Below are 22,716 nucleotides of genomic sequence, written 5' to 3' on the forward strand. Positions count from 1 at the left end.
TCATGCAGCCATGACACAAGAAGAGACAAAAATAACACTCGATCATACGCCTTGGTTTATCCACACCCGTGTAATTTGCGTGCGTCTGTGTGTGTGCGTCTGTGAAGCTACTTGGAGATCCATTAGATTAGGGTCTTAGAGCTTTGCCCGTTTTTCCTCTCTTCAGAAAGCCCTGTGCTCTCAGAGCGGTAATCAGCCTCTTAATCGTCAAGCAAGACAATTACAACGTAATTAAACCTTCCCTCCGCTCCTTCGTCACGTTCGCCTCAAAGCCGTTTTGTTAGTTCTCTTCTCTCGTCCTCTGTCAGTATGAAAGTGTCTGACAGAGATGGTGTCTGTGCGATGTCTGAGTTGCTGGGCTGTTGTGTCTGCATGGCAGGGCCAACACTTTGAATATGAGAGGAAAATATCAATATAAAACACAAAAACGTCAGACGTAGCCAGGGTTCAAAGGCAGTTTAAATACAGCACGTCTCCAGTGCTCTGACCCCACTCTGCCCTGGCGCTGGCTGGCTGCGAAATGAAGGCCAAAAGGAGAGTACCAGGGGAAATGTTTGGATACCATATTAAATAGACATAATGGTGAGACTGATTTGAACCCTCTAAATCTCACTCTCTTAGCAAAAATAAGTTAAGTATTTATTGTTTGTCTGCTCACGATAACTCTGATGTAGGTCTTCGCATTCTATTTTGAGACTGGACTATTTCTTGAAAGGTCAAAAAAGCAGTAATTGCTGAACTTGTCAATAAGCATCATAATATTGTTTTGGTGAATGCTAGTACTTAGCAGACATTTGATTCATTTGCAATATGATTTGGGATTGATTCTCCCAAAGATCCGAAATCATCAGAAAATTCCAATATGTTACTTGTCTGAAGTTTTAGCACTACCCAAAACAAATTATGTAGGCTTTCAAGATGGCTATTCAGTGCAGGAAGATTGATTCACTTACTATTCCATCAGAGTCTGGCTTCCTCCCTCCATTTTGTTGGAGGTGGAAATGAAGAGGGTCAGAGTTATTGCTATTCAATCACATGCTGAACCAACAGCAGTTTACCGAAATTGCTTACAGGGAAGGAGACTGCCAGCGTTCTGTCTAAAAACGTGGTGAACACTAAAGGCGAAAAAAGAAAGCCAGCGCCTTTTCATCACAAGAAAGTGTAGCTGGTTTTATCCTCTTGAGAGAAAAAAAATAAGGTGGTGAATGCTTTGCTTAACTGGCAGTGCTGATGAGAGAAGTGTTGGAAAAGGTCAATACGTTTTCCTAAGTTAAACCAGGGAGAAGTCCACTGGTAAAACCCCAGTAATAGTCCCTGTGAGGCTGATCAGACCAAGTACTGAGTGAAACAATTCTCCAGGGCTGTTCTCCTTCCTTCCCCTCTTCCCTCTATTTCCCTTGAACGAACTCATCGTCATTCATAGTCCCATTTTACCCACTAAAATGACTACTCCTATTGTTGCGTGACCTGTGTGCTATCTTGGTAGACTTGAATTAATTCCAAGGCATTAAACACTGGACAAAAGAAAATAAATTGAAAAATGTAGCAAAAATAACAAAGCACTAAGAACCTAAACCAAGAGCCAATGGTGTGGAACAGGGTTTATATTCATTGTCATAACTTTTGTATTTAAGATAAATCATACAATAAAAACTATAAGGTGTAATACAGGGACGACGGACATAACATCCGGCAACCAAATCACATACAGTAGAAAGCCATATGTCCACAGTAATACATAATGAGATGAACCATGTCATCTCATGAACGACAGTTCCTATGTCACTGCTCCCATATCAGTACCTATCCATGTGAAACCAATCCACGGGTGTCCATATTAGGACAGCCTCAGTAGGACGTTGGACAGAGATAACCCACATTAAAAAAACACTACCGTTTACTACCGAATACTACAGTACATACTATAGAATGCAGTAGTAAACTGTAGTATACCTCGATCATGTGTAGTACTAGAACATTTTATAGTAAATACTACAAAACTCTACAGTAAAGTCCTCAAACCATACAGTAAATACTACAGCAATGTCCGTAAAAACACTACAGTAATTACTAAAGTATATACTGCATACCCTGCCCATTCCCCTCCCCCATATCCCAATTTGTGCCACCCATTAGTGAGAAACCATAGCTATAGAAAAGAGCAGAAGCTCTGAACATCCATTCAGCCCTTAGTCCTACCTACAGGTCATGGAACATTTGCTCTTTTAGTATTTTGTCCAGTCGTTTTCCTCAAGGACAAACCCCCCACTGCGATGTCAAAGATAATAAAACAAAAAACACTATAGTAAATACCACAGTAATGTCTGCAAAAACACTACAGTAAATACTACAGTATACTACAGTCTGCAAAAACACTACAGTAATTACTATAGTATATACTACAGATTTTTTACTACTGAATTTATACTATATTAAAACTTCTTCTGGATCGGTGTCCCTTCCGCGGGACGGTTGAGCTAACGTAGGCTAATGCAATTAGCATGAGGTTGTAAGAAACAAGAAAGTTTCCCAGGACATAGACATATTTGATTTTGGCAGAAAGCTTAAATTCTTGTTAATTTAACTGCACTGTCCAATTTACAGTAGCTACTACAGTGAAATAATACAATTATTTGAGGAGAGTGCACCATTTTGAACATGAAAAGTTATTAATTAACAAATTAGGCACATTTGGGCAGTCTTGACACAAAATGCTGAAAGAAATAGAATGGTTAATTGGATCAGTCTAAAACTTTGCACATAGACTGCTGCCATCTAGTGGCCAAAATCTAAATTGTACCTAGGCTGGAATAATACATTATGGCCTCTCTTGCACTTAAAAGATGGTACAAAAAAAATACAAAAGAACGGTTGTTTTTTCTTTGGATTATCTTTTACCAGATCTATTATGTTATATTCTACTACATTCCTTTCACATTTCCATAAACTTCAAAGTGTTTCCTTTCAAATGGTACTAAGAATATGCATATTTACATCTCTTCATGTCTGCAACACTACAGTAAATACTACCGTAAAGTTTGAAAACACTAGTATTTAACCATAGTACACTATAGTATTTTATCATGTGGGAAGGTAGAGCCTCTGCCATCATTAGTATCATCCCATCTTGTCCCACTCCCAATCACATTTGTAATTACTGCCTGTCCTGCCTTAGCTTACTGATAGACACAGAGGCCCTGTAATGAGAAGATGTTGAATAAATATTTACCTCTCAATCTGCAGCGTGCAACACTGAAGGATGTGAGTCAACTGTTTGTGTGATTATGGAAATTCAGTGATAAAGGCGTTTCGCCCAGAAAGATGGCGAGGATAATGAAGGGGGTGTATGTATTTTGATGACTACTCAAAAATGAAGAGACGGGATATCAAGAGAGGCATAATTATTCCTTCATTTGGTATAATCTGGGTATTCTTTATGTATCACGGATGGTACAAAGCTATTGTTTATCCTGGTATTTATGGCGCTGCTGGAATCATCTTTGTGAAGGCCACAGCTTGTGCTCTACAACATCAATGAAGGCTGTCAAAAGGAAAGAGATCGAGGGAGAGGAGGAAGGGTAGAGGAGGAGAGAAGGGAGCCAGTCACATCGGAGAGAATCCTCTCCTCTCACCTATTCCTTGTTCTCTCCTTCTAAATAATCCCCTCCATATGGGGAGACCGGTTTGGCCGGCACTTCCTCCTACATGTGTGTTCTGATTGACGATATGCGCTGCCCCTCTGCATTCCCAGCATGCTCCCTCAAGCTGTTTCATTTTTCCTGACAAATATCACCCGGTCGATTCATCAGAGGATCGAGGCCTATTGTCGAGGTATTCAGAGATCCTGCCGCCCCCCCCCCAAGAGGTGATTATGGTGCGCAGCGACCGACCGCCCACCGACCAATCAACCTAAATTAGACTTCTTTGTCGGTAGTCTACCTCCCTCTACCCCTCATCCCTCTCTTTCCAATGTCATCCCTCTCTCTCTCGCCCTCGCTCTCTCTCCTCCAGACTCCATCAGCCCTTCCCTGGCTCTCCCTCTAGTCACTTCTCCCTCGAAGACTGTGGACGCAAAGATCGATGGGCCTCTCCCTGTGACAGCATCAGCTCCAATGAAGAATCTTGACTGACTCCTTCACTCTCCTTATCAGACCCACTGGCTCAATCAAGGCAGCCATCTTGTTTGTGTGTACACAGTGCCATGTCTTACTAAGGGAATGTGTGTTTTAACATGGAAGCCGGTTGTGGGCGGTCTACAAAGCTAATAGGCTGGTTTCTCACATGCAGAGAACACGAAGAGTTCAATCTCAGCTTAGCCACCGACGAGAGGAAGGAATCAAGACTACATTTTTGTGAAATCCCCTCTTACTTCCCCCGCAAATTGGAAGCCTTCAGGAAAAAATATAGAGCGGACCAAGTCAGAGTAGACTACCGCGGGTTTGCGATAAGCCTCGTTTTTGCCTGAGTCAAATCTCCGACGGTGGAAAAGAAGAAGAAGCTCGTATCCCTTACGTCATCAAATATTTCAAGTCTGTCTGTCTCCAGCACCATGGTGAGGAGTTCTGATGAGCCGCTGGCAGAAATAGCTAGTAACGTAGGGGACACCAGCACAGCAGATATATCAGAAATCAAGCCTAATTTCCATGTAATTGGGTGTCACAGCCTGCTATATTAAACACCATAGGTGGTCCCGTCTGTTTCGTAAATAAATAAAAAACTAGAATAAAAGAACACGGTGGCAGGTATCCTAGCGGTTAAGAGCGTTGGGCCAGTAACTGAAAGGTCACTGGTTTGAATCCCCGAGCCGATTAGGTGAAGAAAAAAAAAACTGCTGATGTGCCCTTGAGCAAGGCACATAAGCCTAATTCCTCTGGATAAGAGCATATGCTAAATGACTAAAATAGAACTAACAGAACACTGGTTCAATCCCCCAGAGATCGCAAAAATAATGCCTCCTCTGCCCTCAGATGTTTTTCAAAAGGCCCTACTGTTTCCTTCAGGTGGACTCAGAGGGCTCGTTTTTTAAAGGACCCAAGTCGAGAGTTAAGGCGTCCCTGTATAAATGGCTGGTTATAATCATGGGCTAGCACCTGTACATAGAGACATTGGCTTCTCTGTTACACACTGTGCTATCAGCAGGGGGTTATGGAACACCATGGGGAGTCTCGCAAACTTCCTCGCCATACGTCGATATTGTACCAGATGCGTTAGATAGTTTGGCGCTGGGGTGGTAGGATGGGAAGAGAAGATTACAATGCTTTTTTGAAGCACAGCCCACAGGTGTTTGAGGGAGGGAGGGAGGGATGAAGGGAGGGAGGGATGTCGAGACACTGTCTTTAAGCTCGTCTGTGAGGTAGTATCACCATCACTCTCCCACGCTCCGATGCCTCCACCCTCTCTCTCATCCACCGTTTCCTGTCCCCACTCCCTCTCCATCCTCCTCTTCTGAACATGTCTCTTTCTGCACAAAGATGTTGTCCGGGAGAGGCCGCGGGGGTCACCGATGCGTTATCACTCAAACAAATGGCATGCCGCAACAGGGCCTAGCGAGGCCCCTGAGGTGAGACATTGGCGTCTGGTGGACAGAGACTAACAGTACAGGATGGCTCCCCCAACATCTCTTATAAGAGTCTCCCTCTCCAGAAGCAGCATCAAATAGAGAGAGACTAACACCCCCGGAGTCAAGGAAACAAACGGAGCAAAAGCAAAGCTAAAGTTGACTCGCCAAAGAGTCATGGTGCGGGGACTCGATAAACTCAGTGTGATTGAGATTGAAGTTGCTCAAGTGAAATAACATGTTGCTGTTAACATGAGGGAGTGTAAGGCAGCGTCTCTTCCAGAACTGAAACACAGTGTACTACAGAGACAGACAGTGGTAGGCCTAAACGGACCCTACATAGTACAAAGACTATATGATTAACATGATACAAATGAAATGTTGTACAATAAAGAACTAGAATACCTATTTATTGAAATTACATTTAATCTGAGAAATTCAAGCAGCACCTGTCTCTATCAGTGTTGCTATATTTTACCTGAGGATGACGAGTGGGAAGTGTTCTCCGCGGTGACTTTCCCACCAAGGCAATACCAATCTAACACGTCTGAGCTGGGCCCGATATAGAAGTAGTGAACACATTTCACTCCTGGGCATTTCCATGTAAAAGGACCTATAAGCGCCAACATGTGAAGTTCATAGGAACATATTAAATTGAGTGTCAAATGAAAGCTAAGAAACGATATATATCTTTTTAAATTAAGGAATATATACACGCTTCAACCATTTTCTATCCTAGATATTAGTAATAAGCAAAGGATTTGATATCTGGTCAAACAGAAGGAACATGGGTCTTAGAAAACATCTACCAGAAAAGGTCTTAAAAGTTATTAAAAATACATCAAAACACAATCATGTTGAAGACCACTGCAAGCTAATATCAACATATATTTAGTTTTGTATAAATCATTTGCTTTGTGTAAGTTCAAGAAACATTGCTCTGTGCCTTACCAAAAACCCACAAACAGTATCTTTAAGATATTTTCTCATTTCAATAGTAACAAGTAAAGGTTACCTACCAATTAGTTAGAGTTTTTAATTATATCAATTTGGTTAAGGAATTGTTAAGTGATTAAAACTCGAAATTCTGTTATCAAATTGATAACAGAACTTCTGAACAATCAGTAACACCATTAGTGAAATTGAATTGGCTCCTATGGGAGATTATAGTCGTCACAAACTACTGTTGGGTCACCTGCTACAGTTCTCCCATCCACTGGCATACTGTTATGTTCAGCTCATAACTGTTCTCCCATCCACTGGCATACTGTTATGTTCAGCTCATAACTGTTTTCCCATCCACTGGCATACTGTTATGTTCAGCTCATAACTGTTTTCCCATCCACTGACATACTGTTATGTTCAGCTCATAACTGTTTTCTTTCTCTTTCTGTCATCTGGTGGTCAAAGCAAGTGTGAAAACAGTCTGGAGGAGGAGATGCACTGCAGTACTTAATGCAGCTGGTGGCCACACCAGATGCTGACTGTTACTTTTGATTTTGACCCCCCCTTTGTTCAGGGACACATTATTCCATTTATGTTTGTCACATGTCTGTGGAACTTGTTCAGTTTATGAATCTTGTTATGTTCATACAAATATGTACATATGTTAAGTTTGCTGAAAATAAGCGCAGTTGACAGTGAGAGGACGCTTCTTTTTTTGCTGAGTTCAGTACTGTAGTATAATAATATTCCTAATAAGCAAATATTGCATATTTCTACCTTTAGGATACATCACCATGAAGAGAATGGACCCATGATAAAACATTTTTACCGCAATTCTGTGTAAATCCACTTCACTTAATGTAGTTCCATAACTCAAAAATATGTTTCTAAGTCAAGGGGTCATCTGACACCCCATTCTTTCTGCAGACATCTTTTAATCTTAATTCAGAGCAGATATTTAACAGAGTTTTGGAAAATGTGGTCACATAATCTGAGGGAGATTTTATTGAAATTCTGTTTCCAAATGTAGCATCTGCACAGTTATTCCACTAAATGTGTTTTTGTCAAATGTTCTGTGTAAATTGCTAAAAGTAGTCATTGTGCATAGGATTGTATGGTTTGTTCAATTTTGAAATCAATGTTTTTTGTCTAGCATACATTTTTATGTGAAAAAATCTGAGTCTCAGCGCAATTCCGTTATCATGGAATTGCCCTCTGTCTCTGATAATATCATCCAGCTACTCTCCAGGTCTCCGTCCTTGGGGGGGGCTTTGAGTCAGTTAATTAACAGTCCTCACAAAGCGTTGGGAGACTGTCACTGTAAAAATCAAGACTAATTAAGTTAGTGCTTTCAGTGGAAGCTCAGAAATCCATGGATATAAAATCACCCGCCACTGAACACAACTGCCGTTCGGTACTGAGAGACCCTGTTGAGGTGTCGTTTGAACGAGCCATTGGAGAACACAGATCAATATTAGCTGTCTCCATAAAGAAAAAAATATATATAATATATAATACGTATATATATATCGCTAAGAGTATGTTAAAATGCAGGTCACTCCGTGAAGTGGTTGTAATATTCCCCCATATCTATTATGCATAAGCCTTGTGTGGGAAAAAGCTGAGGTTTAAGTTTAAGGTTTAAGTTTAAGTTTAAAGCTGAGGTTTAGGTTTAAGACCGATAAGTACAGTATACACTTGAGTAATATTGTTTTGACAGTTCTACTCCATTTTAAGCTTAGATCACATCTTAGTGAGAATTTGCAAATTCCCCGATGAATAGGTGAAGAAATAATGTCTCACTGCAGATAATTATAATCAGTACTGACATGATGAGACATGAAACTAACCCAACTCAGTCTTTGGGGAAGAAAAAGGCTTACTTCAAAGACTCCATTTTGTGTCTTGTCACGTCCTGACCCATAATGGGGATGAATGGGAAGTGACACGTGTGACGGGGACGTGCGAGGCGGACTTAGTGCAGCGCTCCATTTCTCCCCCAGTCGCAGACTGACAGTGGGGAAAGAGGGCTGCTTTAATTGCTTGTGCACAGCCATTCTGGCTCTGGGCGTAAAAAGGCAGTAACAGCTCATCCGGGAGAGGAGCAAGGCAGCTGCTTGGAAACATTACATCAACACTTGCGCTTCGGTTGCCTGAATGCTGCCTTTGTTAGACAAGCCCGAGAAAAGACTTATGAGTCAAAACATACACCTAAGTGCGCATGAAGATGCCGCTTTCGAGTCGGGCAACTTAACCTTGCATTTTAATCCAGTAATGCTTTGTGTGTCGAAAAAGGAGAAGATACCTGTATAAATGTATTCAGACGGTGCGAATAAGAGCAGAGGAATTAGGGGATTAGGAGAATTAAGCCAGTCTCTCATCTGGAGATGTTTTCACGGGATACGCTTTGGGAATGTTACGAGGTTGGGATTGGCGGAGAGGGAGAGAATCAGCAAAGACAAAAATCACACGAGTGAAAAACAAGAGGCAACAGACAAAGAGATAAGCATACAAATCAACAGTGCCTTGATCAAAGCATTGCACCTCCACAGAACAGGGCTTTCATATTCCCGTCTGTTTGAGGATGTTGGGAATCTATCAGGAGACCAAGCAGGAGAAGAGTCTGTCTCCATCTCTCTGTCCAGGGGAGAGGACAAATGCATGAGCTGTGGAGGGAGAGAGGAGGAGATGAAGATGGAGAGAGAGAGAGAAAGAGAAAGGAAAAAAAAGATAGATATGGAGAGGAGAAAAAAAGTGCAGAGAACAGCATTGCAGCGTTTTTCATCCTCTCCATCTAGTCTCATACTCCTTTCCTCTGGAATGAGCAGGATATCCGGCCTGATCCGCTCCACTCTCCCCCAGACTCCCCTGGATGTGTGCGATTTCTTTCCTGCCCAAGGGTGAGCTTTGGAAGGGCAAAGCCAGCTCAGCGGCACCCCTCTGTGGGGAAGAAGGTCGCGGGTGGCAGAGGAGCATCGCTCATCCTTTTAATTAAACAGCGGGTCACAAGCTGCACCTTTCGGTGTGGGCGCTTGTCGTGGCGGGGCTCCCCTGGCTAGAAACACACATGAACAGAGATCTGGGGATTGTGGGATTGTAGAGGAGAACGGGGGGAGGATAATCCCCCTGAAGTCTATGAGACGATGACGACGCTAAGAGATAACCGCCACCGCTGCATGCTAATTTACAAACAGAGCCCAGAGCTCCAAACAGTCAACACAATTGCACCCGCCCAACCAACGTCCTATTCCTACTGTACTAAATACACAGTTATGTAACGCATCCCAGATCCCAGCAACCAGACAGAGCCAAAAGAGACTTCACCATCTCAGAGTGGGTGGAATGGAAGGTCAGATATAGGACTTCATTAGACATGATCTAACTGGCTCTGGGGAAATTGGACAGTGGGATTCTCATTTTAGCCAGAGCCTCATTCCCGTCAGAGACAAAAGACAAGGAGGTGGCTGACAACGGTGATAAGGTTATTAGGGAGCGTCTAGCTCCTGTCTGGCCGCTACGCAGGATAGAGGTCTGAATCCCTGCTCATTAGCGACACATTTATTTATGTATACAGGACAAGTTAATTGGGAGTTCATCAATCATTCGACGAGGGCTTCCTGCCGTTGCTGGTGGGGGTAAAGCGCAATTATTACAGTGATGTATGAGTCTCAACGTCCTTTTTACCTCTGTCCCTCGCCATGTTTCCATGGAGACCCCCTCGCCTCCTATCCCCTCGCCATCTGGGACAAATTTGGAACAGCAGCAGAGATATTTGTTTGAATTCTGGATTATTAGGCTCTATTTTGCACTTTTAGTGCTGCGTTTCAAGTACAGTTGAGGGTAAATATGAGTACAGGCCCATTTCCATAAGTAGTTGAAAGATGGTGGTCCCAGCTACTGTAGGGTTAGGGTGCCCTTTGCACTCCTAAAATGCAGCTTAATATACTGTGCATCAATATGTGTACAACTAGCCATTCAAATAAATCAGTGTCTCTTCAAAATCACTTCAAAACAGATTCCCGAAGGCTAACAGAAACTGTGTTTTTTTGTAACAAGCATCAATGGTTTCTGCTGCCTGCATGCCGAGTGGCTGCTATACCGCTAACTCCAGGTTGTGGCAGCATGGTAAAAGGGGTCTGCCTCCCCGATGCGCATGGGCCGTGGCTGTTAACTCCAGGGCTCCTCAGGGACCCAAGTCCTGCCGTATGTTAAAAGTGATGACGAGACCGAATTGAGTGTTAACAAGCGAAGATGCTGTTTTTGATTCCCCACTACAAAGCTTGCCAATTGGAGAAGGGCCTCCCGCCTGCTGTCTCAACCTGCCTCCCCTGGATTGTGTTAGAGCTTTACAGCTGGAGAATGGGCTGGATATTGAAATTTACTGCGATTTGGACTACATTTTTTGGCTTGGTGTGTCACTTACTGTGAGGATTTTCTATTCAAGTGGAAATTGAATTGTCCTCCTGTTGTTCAATACATTATTGATGTTTTCTTTGAAGATATGGGGCAATTTTGACTGTAGTTAGAAACTACACATTGTCATTGCATTGCTCTAGTCTAGGAATGAGTGGGGTAAGTTGGAAAAGTTGAGCCACCCCTTGTTTCTAGGAAACCATAGACAAAATGAATTGTCTGTCCAAATACTTAGGAAGAGGATACCATTTAATGGAGTCTGTGGAGGAAGAAACTACATGGGAAAAGTGGTAAGCAAGATAGGTCCAAAAAGCAATTTTTCACAAAATCAAATGAATTTATGGTGTTATAAGTTTCTTGATGCTTGGATCTAAACCAAAGTAGATCATTTTATTTTTTATTTTATTTTTTTTTACATCAGTAGCGGTCTCTATAAGCTACAATATGAGGTCCTATACCTAAATGTTTGCCTTGGGGTATGTTGAGCCTATGGCCACCATACCCCATACAAATGGTGATTACATTTAGTCAGTTTTATGCATTGGAACAATGAAAATGCACTGAGCAGACATCATCATGCCCTGTGTTTACAGACGTAAAACAAGCAGGGGTCTAGTCCCCCTTGAGGTTCTTGAGAGAGCAGCCAAGGACGTGAGAGAAGAGAAGAAGTCCATTCGAGCAGCAGCAAGGGATTATTCTTTTTATTTTATTGAATGACAGGTTGACTGGTTACCCAAACTCTTGCTCCGGCCAAACGCTACGCCACGCCCATGGACGTTAGTTTCTTCTCTGAAGTGAGTCTGAACCTGAGTACCTCCCCGATGATTTCGAGAATTGAAAAACATTCTAGACCTTCTGATTGGCCCCAGAAACTGATGTGCTGGGCCAAAGCGGCATTTATTAAATTTGTCATCGGCTGATAATCTGATTGGTTAGAGATGATCCAATCGCTGATGACTTTTCTTTGTACGACACCCCTCATTTTGAAGTCACCAGAAATAACTTCAATGATGGCAGTCTCAGACTGAGGTATGTAGCGAATGATAGAACAGCGGAATAATTCAGTTTGAGTCGTCAGGCAACTGAAGTGATATTGAACAGAGATCTAGAGTATATCTGAATTCAATGAATTAAACTTTGACCTATCAGCACCATCGCCCACTGTCACAGGACACCACAACCCACTTACTCTACCCCATCCCTGATCTCAACTTACCCCATATCCTTTGGACAAGCTATGTTTTCAAAACTGTTATGTTTAGATGAATTCTGATTATTCCCAGTGATACACGACATCCTGAAGAATATGTATGCACTATATCTTTGTTAGAAAGAACACTATATTTCCCTTGACGTAGTGATGCGGAATGTTTAAAAAATGGCTCAATTTATCCCACTCTCCCTTTTTGTATATCCTCCAAATATTTTTCACACAAAAACTTTTTTCAGCCCAGATAGAGTATTTCCTTTGAATAATAAACGGTAAATATAGCTCATCTCCTGCCAATTTGCATTTGACCATGAATCTATAAACATAATGCTAATGACATCTATGGAAATTGCACAATAATCCCCCAGACACTTCCTTTCCCCCACTCTGACAATGCACAGGCACTTAATGCAAGGCCATAATCTGTTTCACTTCAGCAGACAACAAATAGGATTTTATATTTTGCAATTACAGCAACACCCTTTGATTATCGAGCGAACAAACCTTGAAATGTGACACAACCGGCCTGACTGTCTATGGATCCTGCTCTTAAACAGATACTATATTCCACATTATCATTGATTAAGGAAACAAATGGCAGATTTAATGATGATTTAATGATCACGATCATCTTCTGATAAGTGTGGGGGGGGTCAATATACGCATTACAATATCTAGCAGACTCTCCCTCCACTATAGCACAGGGCCTATACATATTACGCTTCATTCTTTCTCTAGGTCAGTTATGGGAAATGGAGGGAAGGTATTAATATCAGGGCGGCCATTTTGCCATAGCTCATTTAACCTCTAATAACCCTGCGTAGTGAGACTGTGGACTCCAAAGAGCTGGCGCTGCCGATGGGGGTGATACTGGAGAAAGGCCAGGGTCATCATCAATTATAAAAACAACGGCCCGTACAGGTGACACGCAGCCCCTTTTAATTAGAACCTCCGATGCTCGAAACGCCGGAAAATCATTGCTTACCAGGAAGGGCAATGAACGTGCGTGCACACTAGAAACAGAATGCATTACATGTAAGAGTATTATATGGTTTTATGATTCTAAGTATCAAAATGTGTTTCCTTCTTCGTTCCATTCCTTCTCTCCGACTTGAAAGCCATGTCTTTGTGTCAGCCCACATTCTCTCTGGTATCTTCTGACAACTACATCAAAGCTTGGCGGCTTCCAGACCTGGAGCTCAAGTAAGATGTACTGACAGGAAGGAAGAGGGAAATAATGGCACAGTTCTAAGGTACCAATGGGACTGTTGATGATGGCAGCAGATCCAACCCACCCCCTTTTTCTCCATTCTCCCGCTCAATAAACTTTCTGAAACGTGAACTTTTGTTATAGGCTGATTTGTTTTTCTGTTCGACACACATTCTTGATCATTAACTGACTGGAGAAAAATTTAGCACAACACAAAATCAATCAATGTTATCTCTTCTTCAGGAAATGTTAACCTTTTTACTGCGTTTTCCATCTGTTGAAATATGAACACATGAACTTCTGGGAAGATACAAGTGTGTTGACACATTTCCTTCTGTGTTTCTGTTAAACTCCCTTCAGTACCCAATAGTAAATAAAGGTTAAATTAAAAAAAAGAAATAAAACAAAATCCGGAAGCAGTTCATTGACATGGCTTATTTTCACAGCCGAGCTAACACAGACAGAAATTGCCTTGGTTAGGAAAGCCATTACATGCCTTAAACCAACTAAAAGAGGGAAAGAGAGACCTTTACATTTTCACCAGCGTGTTAGATAAAAGGAACAAATACACAACTGCCCTGGCGCTAAGGAATAATGACCCAATTTACATTGCTCAAACCAAAGAACAGCTCTGAAATAAATTAACACAGACACAATGAATATATTTTTCATGTGCTCTCTCTCTCTCTCTCTCTCTCTCTCTCTCTCTCTCATATGTATCCCTCCCTTGCTCTGTCGCTCTCTTCCTCTATCTCCGTCTCTACCCCATCTCTTTTTCCTCAATCCATTTCAAAAGGACAAATGTTTCCTGCAGTCACAGTGGCATCACATTGGTATTCCGCTCTCAATTTAGCCAAGAGCCAGGCTGTATCTGCTCTCAGCAACCACACACAAGCAATCTAACACAGAGCAGAGAGAGAGAAAGGTAGAAATGAAAGGGATGGAGAAATAGAAAAACTGATAGAGGTTAAGGGGGAAGAGAGGGAGCGGGGACTGTCGGACCAGTGCCCAGACCAGACCAGCAGTGGTTGCATTTGGAATTCTCGAGGTCTTGGCAAACAGCAAAGACAGAGCCCTCCTCTAGCAAGAGATGAAAAAGTGTGTCTTTGTGTGTGTGTGTGTGTGCTTATGAGGTTGGTCAATTCCACACACACACACACACTAACAGTTCATCAAACACATTGTGATCTGACAGTGAAAACCTGCACATTTTGATGACTTCGATGTGCTGGACTTTAATATTAATGACAGCCTAAATGCTGACTTTCAAATATCCTACTTCAGATCTCCAAAAATGATGCAGTTGCCACATCCGCATTACTTGAAACATCCAATGCATCACCTCTGGTGAAGCTCAGCTCTGATAAACGTATACCCCCCCCAAAAAATCGGGTTAACACATGCACACTGACTGACTACAGTTTACCTGATCTCCCAAATGACAGGGCATTTCATCATATTGTACATTGGAGGAGTTCTGTGCCCCATTGATTATAGATGATCACCAGAAGCAGTTAGCTTTCTGAATATAATAATACTGTCAAGAACAGCGGGGAAATGCAGGCTTGTTTTGTGTTAGTAGTGAAATAACTACACATATATGTGTATAAACACTTCTGTTTGGAAATGCAAACGAACAAGGAAAGTTGTACAAATGCCAACGACACAGACGGATGCATACAGAATGAGAAACAGAGCGAGAAAGAAAGAGGCGGAGATACAGACAGGGTGAAGGGAGAGGTAGATAAGTGGTGCAAGAGAGCGCAAGGGAGCGGCGGACAGAGGGAGAGAGATAGTGAGAAAGAGAGCGAGATAGGGGAATGGGGGGGGGATCTGGAAATGCTGACAGCGGGTAAAGGTGAGGAAAAGATAAGTGGTGGGAGTGAGAGAATGAGTGAGAGAGAAAGGCGGAAGGGGTGGGGGTGAGAGAGATGGAGAGCAGAGATAGCTTGAAGAGAGAGAAGAGATATCAGGTGGGTAGAGGAATCGCTGCAGGATGAACAGAGAGAGAGAGAAATAACAGAGAGAAGAGAAACAGAGGAGAGGGAAAACACAGATGAATCAGGCGATGAGATGTGTCAGTGATAGGAGCGGCAGAGATTTACAGTCAACAGAGTTTGACATAAGCTGACAGGAGAGGAACAGATTCCAAAAGCAAATGGCGGTGAGTGTAGAGAGCAACAGAGGGGGAGAAATTACATTTGGGGGATGGAGGAGAGAGAGAAGCGATGGAGAGATTGGGTAAGCGAGAGAGGGAAAAGGGAGCTAAGTGTAAACATTTACCTTTGCTGCTTACATCCCGCCATGTTAATATGCATAGCTTTACTAATCGCAAATATAGGCCATACATTACAACACCAACATCCAAAACATTTCTAATCTTGTGGCCTACAGTGGTCTCACAGTCTAACCGCTGCCTCTGGAACACATAGACCGCTGCAGCATGGGTTCAAATCTGGCCCACTGCTATTTCAGCAAAAACTCTACTTCCCACTGTCTCTCCTCCATCAAATAAAGCATAATTTGCCCCAAAAATATACCTTACATTTTTTTTTTCAGTAAAATTTCTAAATCAAATGCTACAAACAACCCTGTCTCCTTTATCAGTTAAAAGATGGGAACGTTGACAGAGAAATAGCTGCAACAGCCTGTATCGTGCACCTGCACCATGTTTCCCCGACCTCCTTCTCCAGAGAACAAAAGGATGAGAACCTCCATTCCATCTGTTTCTGTTCATTTATCACACTCATCTCTGTCTGTGCCAAGAGAAGATTGGCCTATATTCCACAATACATTCTCCCACAATATAGACATCACACACAGGCCTGCTCTCAAAGTGTGAGTCACTAGCTTCCACTCTTAGAAAAAAAGGTGCTACAGTGTATAGAACCTAAAAGGGTTCTTCGGCTGTGCCCATAGGTCGCTCCTACCAGGTGACGTGGAGAGGATCTGTGTCTGCACCACGTACTCTCACTATTGGTGTCCCCCAGGGCTCGGTTCTAGGCCCTATCCTCTTCTCTCTGTACACCAAGTCACTCGGCTCCGTCATATCCTCACATGGTCTCTCCTATAATTGCTATGCAGATGACACTCAACTACTTTTCTCTTTCCCCCCTTCTGACACCCAGGTGGCTACACGCATCTCTGCGTGCCTGGCAGATATCTCAACGTGAATAGCGGCCCACCACCTCAAGCTCAACAAGACGGCTCTGCTCTTCCTCCCGGGGAAGGCCTGCCCGCTCAAAGACCTCTCCATCACGGTTGACAACTCCACAGTGTCGCCCTCCCAGAGCGCAAAGAACCTTGTCGTGACCCTGGACAACACCCTGTCGTTCTCTGCAAACGTCAAAGTAGTGACTCACTCCTGCAGGTTCATGCTCTACAACATCTGACTATGACAACAACTTAGACAGCAAGCGGCACAGGTCCTAATGCAGGTACTTGTCCTCTCCCTTCTGGACTACTGCAACACACTGCTAGCTGGGCTCCGCGCTTGTGCCATCAAACCCCTGCAACTTATCCAGAACACTGCAGCCCACCTGGTTCTCAACCTTTCATAGTTTTCTCATGTCACCCCGCTGCTCCACTCACTCCACTGGCTTACAGTCGAAGCGTGCATCCACTACAAGCATTCATGCTCAAATCCTACACCCCAACCCGAGAACTCTGTTCTGCTACCTCAGGTCTCTTGGCCAATGTTCCATCAAAGCTGTGTAAGGGTGCACATCTCCCCTGGGACTGCCGCGCATAATAAATATCAGCGTGGGCAGAAAAGCACGAGATTAGAAAGTTGAGTGAAGTTCAGAGTTTTCCCTGTTAGTTAACGCTATCAATGTTTCCCTTTACTGTGGGAATTGTGATTGAATCAACCCGCAATATTTAATGCAACATACCAAAACAAACTCTGCAAGTCTTAGTAGGCAAAACTAACTATGCAAGTGGTTTTGTTGTAGGCAGAACACATTGGATGAGGATTATATTGCATTGACATGCATGACTCAGGCCTGGACTCTACACAGACCGGTGCGCCATAACCAATCAGAGCTGCAGCAGGCCTATATGCAAATACACCATCGCCATATATGGATCTGTGCAATTCACTTTGAACTGGACTGTGTTTACGGCATGAGCGGTCGTAAGTAGATGCGCGTGTTTCTTAAATGTTATAAATTTTTATTTCACCTTTATTTAACCAGGTAAGCTAGTTGAGAACAAGTTCTCATTTACAACTGCGACCTGGCCAAGATAAAGCAAAGCAGTGCGACACAAACAACACAGAGTTACACATGGAATAAACAAGCGTACAGTCTATAACACAATAGAAAAAAGAAAGTCTATATACAGTGTGCGCAAAAGGCTTGAGGAGGTAGGCAATAAATTGACCATAGTAGCGAAGTAATTACAATTTAGCAGATTAACACTGGAGTGTTAAATGAGCAGATGATGTGCAAGTAGAGATACTGGTGTGCAAATGAGCAGAAAAGTAAATAAAAACAATATGGGGATGAGGTAGGTAGATTGGGTGGTGTCACGTTCTGACCTTAGTTCTTTTGTTATTTCTTTGTTTTAGTATGGTCAGGGCGTGAGTTGGGTGGGTTATCTATGTTCGTTTTTCTATGTTGTTTTTTTTGTTTGGCCTGGTATGATTCTCAATCAGAGGCAGGTGTCGTTAGTTGTCTCTGATTGAGAATCATACTTAGGTAGCCTTTTTCCACCTGTGTTTTGTGGGTGTTTATTTTCTGTGTCTGTGTGTTCCAACACGGAACTGTTTCGGTTGGTTATTTCACGTGTCGTTTATTGTTTTGTTTCAGTGTTCGATTGTTTTAATAAAGAGCATGAACACGTACCACGCTGCGCATTGGTCCTCCGATCCTTACTACTCCTCCTCGTCTGAGGAGGAGGAAGACAGCCGTTACAGGTGGGCTATTTACAGATGGGCTATGTACAGCTGCAGCGATCGGTTAGCTGCTCAGATAGCTGATGATTAAAGTTAGTGAGGGAAATATGAGTCTCCAGCTTCAGCGATTTTTGCAATTCGTTCCAGTCACTGGCAGCAGAGAACTGGAAGGAAAGGCGGCCAAAGTAGGTGTTGGCTTTGGGGATGACCAGTGAGATATACCTGCTGGAGCGCGTGCTACGGGTAGGTGTTGTTATCGTGACCAGTGATCTGAGATAAGGCGAGCTTTACCTAACATAGACGTATAGATGACCGGGAGCCAGTGGGTCTGGCGACGAATATGTAGCGAGGGCCAGCAGACTAGAGCATACAGGTAGGTCACAGTGGTGGGTGGTATAAGGGGCTTTGGTAACAAAACGGATGGCACTGTGATAGACTGCATCCAGTTTGCTGAGTAGAGTATTTGAAGCTATTTTGTAGATGACATCGCCGAAGTCGAGGATTCGGTAGGATAGTCAGTTTTACTAGGTTAAGTTTGGCGGCGTGAGTGAAGGAGGCTTTGTTACGAAATAGAAAGCCGATTCTAGATTTGATTTTGGATTGGAGATGTTTAATATGAGTCTGGAAGGAGAGTTTACAGTCTAGCCAGACACCTAGGTATTTGTAGTTGTCCACATATTCTAGGTCAAAACCGTCCAGGGTAGTGATGCTAGTCGGGCGGGTGGGTGCGGGCAGCGAACGGTTGAAAAGCATGCATTTGGTTTTACTTGCATTTAAGAGCAGTTGGAGGCCGTGGAAAGAGTGTTGTATGGCAACGAAGCTCGTTTGGAGATTAGTTAACACTGTGTCCAAAGCGCCAGATGTATACAGAATGGTGTCGTCTGCGTAGAGGTGGATCAGGGAATCGCCCGCAGTAAGAGTAACATCATTGATATATACAGAGAAAAGAGTCGGAACCCTGTGGTACCCCCATAGAGACTGCCAGAGGTCCAGACAACAGGCCCTCCGATTTGACACACTGGACTCTATCTGAGAAGTAGTTGGTGAACCAGGCGAGGCAGTCATTTAAGAAACCAAGGCTATTGAGTCTGCCGATAAGAATACGGTGATTGACAGAGTCGAAAGCCTTGGCCAGGTCGATGAAGACGGCTGCACAGTACTCTCTTTTATCGATGGAGGTTATGATATCGTTTAGTACCTTGAGCGTGGCTGAGGTGCACCCGTGACCAGCTCGGAAACCAGATTGCACAGTGGAGAAGGTACGGTGGGATTCGAAATAGTCAGTGATCTGTTTATGAACTTGTTTTGAGATCAAAGCGAGAGCTACATGTAGCGACATGTGCACATTTGTACATATCCTTTGCTAGTTAGTTATTAGCCCAGTTATAGATAATTTGTAGTCAGCAATAAGGGAGTGATTGTTTCCTAGAAGAGCACAAAACGTTTGCATTTCTAGACATCTTTGGAAAGCAAGTCAGATAAAGAGAGTTTTTTTTGTCTTAAAGGGGCAGTGTTGTATTTTGAGAGAGGCTTGAATAACCAGTAGCCAATAGGCAGAGGGTATCATAATTTGTCTGATTCACTGTAATAATGGTATGGGAATAATGCTGCATCAAACAATATTTTCAGTCACCTCCTTGTCTGAAGGACAAGTCGATAAACAGGTTAATGTCAACCCCTGCATGTTTTTTTCAAAAGTCATGAAATGTAGGCCTACATTGAACACCACACATTGGCTGCTACAATAGGCTGAATGATAGAACAGCTATTTCCATGTTAAAATGTTATGGGATGCATTTTCTCCATTGTTTTTGATGGTAGTAGTCACAGTAGCCTACTTGACCACTGTTAAAACTAACTTAAAGCGGGTACAGCCTCAGTGTTGTCAGTAAACGCGCGCTGGAAGTTGCACAGAACTTGCGCTCAGCAAACCTGATATTTGCTCAGTGATGAAAACAATTTGAGGGAACATTGGTCTTTGCCTTCCCACCCCTAAGGGAGGGCAGCTCACGCTCAGCCCAGTCCAAGCTCTTCTCTCTCCTGGCACCCCAATGGTGGAATCTGCTTCCCCCTGAAGCTAGGACAGCAGAGTCCCTGCCCATCTTCTGAAAACATCTGAAATCCTACCTCTTCAAACAGTATCTTAAAAAAATCCTCCTCACCTCGACCCCCACCCCCCAATTACATTTTTATAAAACCAAACCAGCACCTGCATTGACCCCCCCACCCATCTCTGACTCTACTGATAGCTACTTTATTGAGGAAAAAATACGTTCTATGCCTGTGTTATGTGGTTGTCCCACCTAGCTGTATAAGAGCGTCTGCTAAATGACTCAAATGTAAACCCTTTGAAGAACCCTTTTTGGTTCCAGGTAGAAACTTTTTGGATTCCATCTAGAACCCTTTCCACAGAGGGTTCTACCTGAAACCCAAAAGGGTTTTCCTATGGAGAAAGCCCCAAAAAACTGTGGAACCCCTTTTTCTAAGAGTGTAGTATGGGATCCTTCCAAAGGTCAAAGGTAATACTACATTAGAATAATACATACACATTATCACTGGGGGCTTACTTGCTTTGCACTGCTTTGAAGAAGATGATGACAGTACAGTATGTTAGCAAGCCTTTCTCTTACCTATTTTATGCTAAGGGGGTTTTCCTAGTACTGAGCCAAACCAAACCAACATGGACTGAGATGTCCTGGTTATGCATTCACCACAGTTGCTAGACCCATGCTAAAAAGGAGCATTCGGGAAAAAAAAGGTATTAGCTAGTCAGCCAGGTCATGGTCTCACCTTCCTTGCAGTACTTTCCCTTGTAGCGGGTGTGTGTGCAGTCGCAGTGCACCTCGCCATACTGGATGGAGCAGAAGCCGCCGTTGAAGCAGGGGTTCTGCTTGGTGCACAGATACTCCAGGTCACTCTGGATGCCCTGGCTGTTGAGCAGGGTAGGGGGCATCTCGCCCACCTTCAGGTTGGAGATCAGGCCCAGGAATGGGGGCTCGTACTTCACCGTGCTGGACGTAAGGGCTGAGAGGCGCACGTCAGGCGGGATGCCGCCCACAAACAGGTCGCTGACCACCGCCATCTCCTTCCGCTTGGACTTGACCTCCGCCACCTTGGTCTCGCCGTCCACCATGAGCAGGGTCTCGCGGAAGTTGCGTGTGAGGAGCACCATGTGCCAGCGGTCGTCGTTGACCCGGGTTTCCATGTGTAAGGTGGCGGGTTCAGCGCAGTGGATGGCGAAGCGCAGCTGGAGGCGCCCGCCGGCGATCAGCAGCTCCATGAAGTCGCAGTTGCCACCGTCGTCCAGGTAGAGCACCAGGGCCTTGCTGATATTGGTCTTCAGACTGAAGCTCAGCTCGCCCACCGAGCCCGCCTCCCAACGCCCGTAGCGGGCCCACTGGCCGGGGGCCCCGCCGAACTCCAGCGCCCGGGTCGTCACCAGCAGACTGAGGAACGCCAGGGGCCATGCGGGAAACCTCAACCCCCTCGTCATGGTTGTGATCCCAATCCTAAATCCCTATCGTCTTCCTATTGGTTCAAATCCTCCACACAGGGACGTAGCTCGGCCTAGCGTAGTTGCAGCTGTCTTTGTGGTTTTTGTTTGTTTTTTAAGTGTAAATAATGGTTGTTATGTCTGGCACTCGCTACGGAGAGTCCTCTAGGCTGGGGAAAGTGTGGGAGAAGCAAAACCCTCACAGGACCCAATTCCAGATTCCTACCCTGCCGATTCAGCAGTTCTCTGGATTTGCTCTATTTCTCGGCTGTTTTATCCTGTCTCTCTTCTCCGTCTCTCCATTGGTTGATGCCTCTGGGACTCACAGGGAAAAACGAGGACGGTGGACTGGCAGGGGGAATTCCGATAATTTTAACACAACGTTCCGTCCCTCAACTAAACTCCGTATTCCAAATAGAAATCCCAGTCCTTGGAATCCAGATATAGCTTTTTAGGAAAACTAAGTCAATTTTGTGGCAAGAGATACTGTCTGTCTGTACGTGTTCAGAGATTTTGTTTTCGGGAAAGGGGGGAAAAGGGGAGGTAGAGAGAGCACTGAGGAGGAGTGTGTCAGAGCTGTCTGGTGTTACATGGACAGCAGGGTATGTTCATGACTCCAATGGCGTCAACCCCTTCCTCTCCTGAAGCCTCTGGTTGGTCCACCACAGCTTAGGCTGGTCTGGGTCCCCTCATTGTCCACACAGTCATGGATCTGGAAGAACACAGACAGAGACATTTTATTAGACCACATGTAAACCTGGTGCTTTGTTTAACTGAGGTGCTTCCGTGAACCACACTCATGTGATGAGTAACCTTGCACGAGACCTGAAGATTTGCATTAGCGAATGACTAGTCTTGTGGCACACAGGAGACCCTGGTTCCAATACAGTCTGACACACATGCATATCGGTTTATTATTATAATAGTAGTAGTAGTAGTAGCATACGTATACTGAACACAATATAAACCCAACATGTAAAGTGTTGGTCCC

The 22,716-nt window shown here is 43.8% G+C and overlaps 1 protein-coding gene across 1 annotated transcript in view; it reads right to left on the minus strand.

Annotated features, from left to right (window-relative positions):
- LOC111960200 (neurexin-2-like) overlaps positions 1–22,434 on the minus strand; it is a 180,318-nt gene extending 157,884 nt beyond the window's left edge. Inside the window, exon 1 of the mRNA XM_070437810.1 lies at positions 21,023–22,434. Coding sequence (XP_070293911.1) covers positions 21,023–21,725 — 703 coding nt within the window. The 5' untranslated portion in view covers positions 21,726–22,434. The remainder of the gene's footprint in view (positions 1–21,022) is intronic.
- Between the last annotated feature and the right edge of the window lie 282 nt (positions 22,435–22,716).

The sequence above is a fragment of the Salvelinus sp. IW2-2015 genome, linkage group LG37, assembly GCF_002910315.2.
Source record: "Salvelinus sp. IW2-2015 linkage group LG37, ASM291031v2, whole genome shotgun sequence".
Classification (NCBI taxonomy): domain Eukaryota; kingdom Metazoa; phylum Chordata; class Actinopteri; order Salmoniformes; family Salmonidae; genus Salvelinus; species Salvelinus sp. IW2-2015.